The following is a 9715-nucleotide window of genomic DNA, read 5'->3' on the forward strand; positions in this document are numbered from 1 at the left end:
CCACTGGGTTCTAATAATGTAACTTTCCCGCTTTTTTTATTTTTTTAACATCCTATTGGCGGGAAAGTTAGCTGTGCGCCTAACTTTCCCGGTAATACGTTAAGCCATAGTCAGCTTTTTTTCTTGATTCTTCTCTTCTAAAATGCAATGGTATGTCACCGTACGGCTATGATACATTGCACAATATTCATAATATCTTATTTGAATGCAAAGCATAAAGTGTAAAGTTATGAATAAGTCATAAATATTCAAATAAAATTCCATAGTAAGGCATAAAGCCATTTCTTCAGTAGACTAATTTTTCCTAATTCGGGTAATTCAAACGTTTTCAAATTATGATGTATTAAATAATATTCGTATATAATGTTGTAAGCTACTGTTTTCTTTAAAAGCTCTTGAGTAGTGCACGTGATAATCTTTGGTGGTATATGAATGAAATAATAAATTTAATTCTATGGAAAGTTGCATCCATTGACAAACAACTCTGTGTTTTGTCAGGGATGAGACAAGACAATTAATGAGGATCCCATCACTAGGAACATTAATGTCTATGATAATGTCTTTTTTATTATTCTGTGATCGCTATGAAATCTGTGATGAGGATCCGAGAAAAAATTTTATATAAATAATTTTTATGAGTCAAAAAAACTTGCAAAGAATATCACTAAAACTAATATTGCTCATTTATTTATGCTCAGATACAGGACTTTTATTTATCTCAAAAGTTATGTTTGGTGATATTCCAAAAATATAAATAATAAACTGCAATCAGGATTTACAGGTACTTGTCATTCAAGTTAATTCAAGCTTCTGGCGGGTATCATACAAGTTTACTAAGGAAATATAACAGAGAACAGCCAAATGCATCCCCTGCTACTACCACCTACTGTGATCACCAACCTGTCTGCCAAGTGTAGTCAAACCCTCACGTTGGGGGAGGTCTTTAGCCAATCAGCATGGCTAGCATGGGGCTGTACACAATTGTCTCCGGGGAAATAAAGAAAGAATAAAAATTAATTTTTTCCCACAGCTTTGTTGTCTGAGAGTTATCTCAGAGCACTTTCGCACAAGTGGTAATAATATCAGAATAACATATGCGTATTGTGTAATAATAGACGGGGGTAAACTTCGCCTATAACCTTTTACCGTGCTTTACCAAGTACACACGTTAATTATATCCCCTGTCAGGGATATAATTTTTTTCTCCGGCCTGTGCTAGCCCTACAGTTATCTGTAATAGGCTGTTGATAATAAGAGAAAGGTTATGTTTGTTTGTTTGTAATTTATAATCTTTCGAACTACAGAACCAATTTTAATACATCTGTCACTATAAGAAGCTATTCAAAAGTGAAATATTAATTAATGCCAGTAACATTAAGATATAGTCCTACCCACTGGGCGTGATAGCCCACTTAACTTTTGGGGGCTAAGAATCCCAGCATGCACCTCTAAATTTTCTAAGTTATATATGCGTTTTAAGTAGGTAGTTAAAGTATCACCTGTGAAGGAAAACATTGTAAGGAAACATTTATTTATTTATTTATTTAAGAGCACTAACAACATGCATATTACACGTTTTTTAAACAAAGCACACACAAGAACACATGGACTGATATGCACGTCAATGACAAGTGCACATAGCATTGACAAAGCGTCATATAAACTTAATTTGCAAAAAAAAAAAAAAATTTAACACAAAATTTAACTCACCGATAAATGTTCGGTGAGTTTTTTCTAAAAGCTGTGGGTGAGTCATGGAAGATATCGATGCTAGGTATCTTAACATACTTGAGAGTTCTCGATAATGTTCTCAAAGGTGTGTGAAGTCCACCAATCTGGACTGGGCCAGCTTGGTTGACTGCGGTCTGAACCCTTCTCGTTGTGGGGGGAGACCTGTTCCCTGTAGTGGGCCAGTAATGGGTTGATATGATGATGATGATAATATTATATTTGCAGACATCTTATACTTACTTATTTTAGTGTATGTAATAAAAAATAAATAAAAAAATGGTCCCTTGGTCACCTTGGGATGTCAGACCACCACCATCTGGAATGTGTATGAAACTACTATTTATTTAATGTAAACTGCTAAAAATTCCATTGCATTGCATCTTGTTATTGCAGTTTTCAACATACCAGAATGAGTAATGAAAAGGGCCTGGCCAATTCAAATCATAAATCAACAGATGTAGAAACACAATCAAATCAAAGGGTCTATGAAGTGGACAATCAAGTCGAAATAAAAACAGAAAAATCAGATGACACTACAGTTAAACAGGAACCTTTGGACACAGAGTACTATGCGAATGTCTACGACACACAGTTTGAAGTGTTTCCCCATGAACTAAGCACGAGTTTATTACTGGAACAATTAAGTGAAAATGTTCATATTGCAGCAAATATAAGAGAGAAAGTAAAAACTGAGCAAACATTGACTTACGTTGAGGTTCGTTAGTTACCGTTTTCTTGGCTACCCCTCAGATTGCAAGTTTAATAGAATCTAGAGCTTTTTGTGGCAGAAATCAACTGGGAAAGTACAACTGCCATACTTATCTCTGGTGCTGGGCATTATTATTGCATTGCTGTGTTCCGGTCTGGATCGGGTTTTTGCCCATGTAGTTACAGGCATATGAATCTTAACATGCCTCTAACAAAGAGCTTCAGGCTGTCTTAAATGCCCTGCAAAGTAATGCTCCTTATATACAACAGTTACCAACTTACCATCAGGTCGCTTGGTCTGTCAATTATTACCATAAGTATTAATAAATAATTAAATAAATAAATATACTGCGACCAATACATACATCGCCATATAGCCCCAAAGTAAGCGTAGCTTGTGTTTTTTTTTTTTTTTAACTATATAGACAAGTGCTTGACTGCAATCACACCTGATGGTAAATGATGATGCAGCCTAAGATGAAGCGCGCTTGCCTAGAAGATGCCTATTCACTCTTGATTTGAAGGTACCCAGATTATAGGTATCAGGGAAGACGGAAGATGGGAGGGCATTCCAAGCCTTTGCGGTGCGGATCAGAAAGGAAGAAGCAAAACGCTTCGTACGTGTTGATGGTATTTCAACCACGTAACGGTGCAGATTCTTTCGGTGCCTCGCAGTTCGATGGTAGAAAGGAGATGGTTTGACCAAATCGAATAGCTCCTGAGCACACTCTCCGAAATGTATCTTGTAGAAAACAGCCAGACAAGCAACCTTGCGCCGGTGTTCAAGGCTTTGAAGTCTACTGACTACAAGGTCGTTGCCAATGAGTCTCCTAGCACGACGATCCACCGAATCCAAAGCATCGAGCTGGTACTTGGCAGAGCCATCCCATAAATGGCTGCAGTACTCCATGCACGACCGAACCTGAGCTTGGTACAGGGTTAGAAGCTGTTCTGGCGTGAAGTAGCGCTTAACTTTGTTGAGGATGCCAAGTTTTTTGCCAGCAGTTTTAGCTTTGGACTCGATGCATTGTCCAAAGCTTAGATTGGACGAAATGCTGATACCTAGGAGCTCAATACTATTCGTGATTGGCACAGATACATTTCGGAAAGTCGGAGTTAGGGGGAACGGACTCCGTTTGGCGGAAAACAAACACGCTTGGGTTTTGGAAGCATTAAACTGTACCAGATTAGTGTCACCCCAATCGGACACCTCGCTTATGGGTACAAAGATAACTGATGAATATTTTTTATGAATATATAATACACATAAATACTTATAATATACAGATAAACACCCAGACACTGAAAACACTTATGTTCATCACACAAATTTTTTTTTTTCCAGTTGTGGGAATCGAACCCACGGCCTTGGACGCGGAAAGCAGGGTCGCTGCCCACTGCGCCAACCGGCTGTCCATATATAGTATATATAGCATAAGCGAATTGACTTTACACTAAAGTTATAATCTGACATTCAATTTGTTTTCAGCAAGAGCAAGTTGAAGCAAGTTTGAGTGTGGACTGTACTCGCACACTTGGTGAGTGCACACAATATTGGATAGAAGTAAATTAAAAGTATAAAAAAAAAGAGTGTGTGTACTCACGTACACGCGTTAGAAGTTGTACTTCTTTGGCGTATGGAGAAAAAAAATAACTAAAATGCAGTAGTAATTAACGATAAATATTAAAATTAATCAAAAATATTTTATTAACGTAATAATATTTATTTATTCACACTGTTTGTACTGTTACGAAACACGTGTTCTAAATATAAAAATAACTAGAATATACAACTTGAACATAGGTATCGATTTTCATGCTACCTAGACCTAACTTTACGATGTAGAATTCAGGTGTCGGTGTGCGCGCGCATCGTAAAAATTCACTCATCATTTTTCTCCATCGCGCCAAAAGTATAAATTCAAATAGTATATTGTGCAACTAGTGCGAAAAGTTGTCGATTGCCCACGAAAGCGAAGTTGAACGCACGAGAGAAGCGAGTGCGGTCACTCGCTTGAGTGGGTAATCGATGTCGCACTTGTTGCACATACTATTTTGTATTACTCATGCGGGGAAAGTATCTTGACGCTCGCTGTTGCGGTTGAAAAAGAACCGTTTGCCCATTTTAAAATTTGAGTGCGACGAGTTTACTTGTCGCACTCAAATTATTCTTGTCGCACTCAAATTTAAAAATGGGCAAACGGTTCTTTTTCAACCGCAACAGCGAGCGTCAAGATACTACTTTCCCCGCATGAGTGATACAAAATATATTTCACTTATAGAACTAAAAGTGATTATATTAAGCCCCATTGAATAATAACAATAATTATTGTTATTGTTTTGAAACAACATATTTTAGCGTAAGCAAGAAAGACTCAAAGAAGATCACACAGAGACACTCAGACCATAGCAAAGAGTATCTATGATCACATCAGGAAAACATTACAAATCATCCTGTAAAAATATTTAATATCTCAAAAGTAGCATATTAATTTTATGTCAACCTTATAGTATAGGAGCTAGCAAGGTTTTCGAGAAAGAATTTTAGGTCAGCAGATTTTTTCATATGTCGTCCATCTTGCACTCTCGGTTAGAGTCTGGGCTATCTGGGTGGCGGTAGCGGTTGCGTTCATTATCCTATCTGTCCAGGTAATAATTCTGGATTTAAAAAACATTTTAGGAGGCGTAATTTTAATTTTTTTGTTTTTAAATAAGTCTACAGACATACTTTTTTTATTGCCATTTTTTTTTTTTTTATAAAAAATTCAAAGTATTTTATAATGTCTGTAATTTTAAACGTACTTGAAAATAAATGAAATCGAACATCATTAACATTGGTACAATTTTTTTATTATGAATTTAAGGCTTAACCTTAAGTTTTTCTTATCTTTAAATAACATAATATTAAAATTACAGACATTATATATACTTTAAATTTTTATAAAAAAAAAAAAACGCGTATGGCACATAGCATTAGCATTGCTAGCATTGTCAAAAATGTCGGGCAATAAAAAAAGAATGTCTGGTAGACTTATTTAAAAACATAAAATTAAAAATTACGCCTTCTAAAATGTTTTTAAAATCCAGAATTATTACCTGGAAATTCTTAACTTTCAAACGTTGCTAGGTCCCGTACCATTATTGAAGAGAACTACAGATCAATGCCTTGCCTGAAGTTGTAGTGACTGCAGAATCACTGACTCAGTTTAAGAATAGACGCATCAGCGAAAGCTGCTTAGTCCATTATATAATAATAATAATAATAAAATACCGACACGCGCATAGTACTTACGCTATGCGACGCGTACCTAATAACGTGACAGGAGTCATTTTAATTTTGCATGTGATGTTAGGGCTGTATCTGATTTCTTCCGGTAAAGACTATGGCAGTTGGCTGGCTGAAAAACTAGCATTAGCATTTCGCCCTCAGAGACAGTAAATATGTACCTCTAAAGCCTGCGAAGTAATATTTCTGTTTTCATTTACATATTGTATAACTTTGTATTTTTTTGCTTATAGAATTCACAGCAACCAAAAACGTGAAGATGGATGAAACATCCACATCTGAAAAGTACATTATTGAATCACAAAAACCATTATGTAATGCAAAAGCTGATACAATTCAACATATGAAAGATGATGATACAGATGAAATAACCAAATCGCTATGTCAGTTGAAGGATGTGTCAGCGAGTGGCAATACTTCTGTCTATCATAAAGATAGGAAGCCAATTAAAAGGATAATATCGAATGAATTGATGAGGAGAAATAATTTCATTCCTACAGACACTAATCAAGAAAACACAACAGAACTTTCCAAGGAAGTCTTGAGCACAGATACAGACTGTGGCAAACAAATAATAACTTTTTCAAATGAACGTACAGATTTAGAAAGAGTAGACAAAACTGAATTGTCTGACATCAACCTAGGTACGCCGCAAAAAACCGTATTCCATTGTAGTGAATGTAAATATGTTACTGGAAAAATGCCTAATTTAGTAAAACATTCGCGGATGAAACACAACGCCAAAATTCCTCATTCGTGCAAGGTTTGCAATTATAAGTGTAATTTCAAAAGTGTATTACAGAAGCACATGAGAACTCACACTGGCTACAAACCCTACAACTGTAAGCATTGCGACTACAAATGCGCTGACAAATCAAATTTCGGTAGGCACTTGAAGTATCATAACAGAGGGACAGATTTCCAATGCAGTCTGTGTCCATTGAAATTTCCAAGAAAATGTGATTTAATCACTCACGTAAGATCCCACGGGAATTCACAGAAACCGTATGCCTGCAAGCATTGCGACTATAAATGTTCGACTGCGAGCGATTTAATATTTCACGCGAGAATTCACACAGGGGAAAAGTTTTATTCCTGTGAGGATTGTGATTATAAGTGTTTAAAATCAAGTGATCTCAAAATCCATGTCACAAATCACACCACCGGAAACCCTTATTCCTGCAAGCTATGCGACTTCAAATGCTCAATCCCGAGTGCTCTTATAACCCACTCGATGAGTCACACTGATAAAAAACCCTATACTTGTAAGCAATGTAACTTCAGATGTTCAAACTCCAATGCTTTGTTGACTCACGCGTGGAGCCATACGTCAGAAAAACCTTTTTGCTGTAAGCATTGTGAATATAAATGTTCAAGATCAAGCGAGCTAATAAACCACGCTAGGACACACAACGCTGACAAACTATGTGACAATGATTTTAACGCTGACTTAACCTAGAAACTCACATGAGCACTTCCATTGCGGACATGAGAAATTCTATATTCCACATGAGTACTTTCATTAATCACATGAAAATTCGATAGCTCTTATAACCAACAGATGATTCAGCTTGTTAAAAGAGTTCAAAAGTTGGTATTCGTAGTGAGACAACTCACGTGTGGAGCCTTTTTGCTTTAACACGTTGGCTGCTGAAAACACAAACGTTTGTTTTAAAACTACGTAACGCGTGTGCGGCTCGAAAACGCTAGGCGTGTTAAAATAAATGTACCTACTAGGATGCGGCCGAACACGCCGGGCGTGTTTTTCCGGCGTTCTGCGAGTGCGGCAAACACAAACGCTGTGTTGTTTTAAATATACTGTAGTGTTATACGTTACCGCAAGTACGTTTTTATTAAATATTACTTAAACGTTAACACATTGAGACTACCAACATTGAAACTTTAGCAATCTAATAAACCAAGCGAGGACACACACTGCTGATAAACTATGTGACAATGATTTTAATACTGACTTAACCTAGAAACTCACATGAGTACTTTCATTAATCACATGAAAATTCGATAGCTCTTATAACCAACAGATGATTCAGCTTGTTAAAAACCTTGTAAGCAATGTGACTTCAAAAGTTAGAACTCGTAGTGTTTGAACAACTCACGCGTGGAGCCCTTTTTGCTTTAAGCTTTGAGACTACAAAAACTGGATCTTAAGCGATCTAATAAACCAAGCGAGAACACACACAGCTGACAAACTGTGATAAAGATTTTAACGCTGACTTAATCTAAAAACTCACATGAGAACTTCTATATTCCACATGAGTACTTTCATTATTGACATGAAAATTCGATAGCTCTTATAACCGTCAGATGATTCAGCTTGTTAAAACACCTTTAAGCAACGTGACTTCAAAAGTTGGAACTCATAGTGATTGAACAACTCACGCGTGGAGCCCTTTTTGCTTTAAGCGTGTAGACTACCAATATTGGAACACACACTGCCAACAAACTATATGACAATGATTTTAATGCTGACTTAATCTAAAAACTCACATGAGAACTTTCATTTAACATGAGAACTTTCATTTAACATGAGAACTTTCATTTAACATGAGAACTTTCATTTAACATGAGAACTTTCATTTAACATGAGAACTTTCATTTAACATGAGAACTTTCATTTAACATGAGAACTTTCATTTAACATGAGAACTTTCATTTAACATGAGAACTTTCATTTAACATGAGAACTTTCATTTAACATGAGAACCTTCATCTTACCAGAGAACATCAACTTCATACATGCACAAAAGCGCTGCATACCCTAACAGTTTCATATAACTGGAAACGTAGGAGGATTTAGCTATATTATGCCATTTTACTTTTTTATGCTTACCCTGGAGCAAATTCCTGTGCACGCCACTGAACGCGAAGAAAAGCTAGTGTAGGTAAAATAAAACAGAATCTTAACAATTTATATTTCTTTTATTTTTCCTCACATATCCTACCATACTGTTACATTTCTAGTGCTATGAGCATTGTATGCAACAATTTGACGGCGAATTTAATTTGATTTTGAAGGCCGACAGACGCAGTGGACAGCGACTCTGCTTTCCGAGTCCCAAGGTCGTGGGTTCGATTCCCACAAATGGAGTTCATGTGTATATTATAAGTATTTATGTATATTATTCAAAAAAGTATTCATCAGTCATCTAAGTATTAATATTGTCGTAGTATATTTATTTATATTTAATTTAATTAATTACTTTTCTATCTACAACTCCTAATTATTTAGCTCTGGTGAGAATCTAAACTGCAAGTTCCAAAAAAGTATTATACTTACAAATTTAGCTTATATATCAAAACTATATTTTTTTTTCTTGTATTTCTCTTGTGAACGACCTTTGCTTTTGTTACTAAGCAACTGCTGTTTTTCCGTCTGCCTGTGAACGGTCTGTACCATGAGGTACAGACCCTAGACCCAGTTCTAGTAATATTACTATATTACTAACTGTTCATGATGAACTACTATATTACTAGATACTAATATAATAAATTTGAAACTGTCTGTCTGTTTGTTTTCTATGTTCGGCTCAATCGCTGCACTGCTTTAGCGAGTTTTCGCTACAGGAACTGCAATGTCGAGGCATCGGTTACCAAGCTTTGTGGTAACTGTACAAAGTTAAAGTTTTTTTTATTCAAAATTCAAAATTCATTTATTTCAAGTAGGCCTAATATAAGCAATTTTGAAACGTCAAGTCTGTCTGTTTGTAGTGATTCTACCACCGGTTCGGAAGGCAGATTCTACCGAGAAGAAGCCGGCAAGAAACTCAGCAGTTGCTCTTTTCCAACATCAACAATTTACATTTTGCATTTTAACATTCATATTCCACTACAGGTTAGCCCTTGACTGCAAACTCACCTGGGGTAAGTGATGATGCAGTATAACAAGGTACTGGGCTAACCTGTTAGGGAGTATGGTTGTCATACCCCTAATCGCTTTCTACGTGACATCGCACCGGAACACTAAAACGG

At 36.2% G+C, this 9715-nt stretch overlaps 1 protein-coding gene across 1 annotated transcript; it reads left to right on the forward strand.

Annotated features, from left to right (window-relative positions):
- Positions 1–564: 564 nt before the first annotated feature.
- On the forward strand, positions 565–7466 carry LOC120635876 (gastrula zinc finger protein XlCGF57.1-like). The gene is made up of 4 exons (XM_039907085.1): positions 565–781; positions 2125–2446; positions 3929–3977; positions 5959–7466. Exons 2-4 carry the CDS (start codon positions 2141–2143, stop codon positions 7182–7184), a joined length of 1581 nt encoding a protein of 526 aa, XP_039763019.1. The 5' UTR covers positions 565–781; positions 2125–2140; the 3' UTR covers positions 7185–7466.
- Positions 7467–9715: the final 2249 nt, after the last annotated feature.

The sequence above is a fragment of the Pararge aegeria genome, chromosome 27 (assembly GCF_905163445.1).
Source record: "Pararge aegeria chromosome 27, ilParAegt1.1, whole genome shotgun sequence".
NCBI lineage: Eukaryota > Metazoa > Arthropoda > Insecta > Lepidoptera > Nymphalidae > Pararge > Pararge aegeria.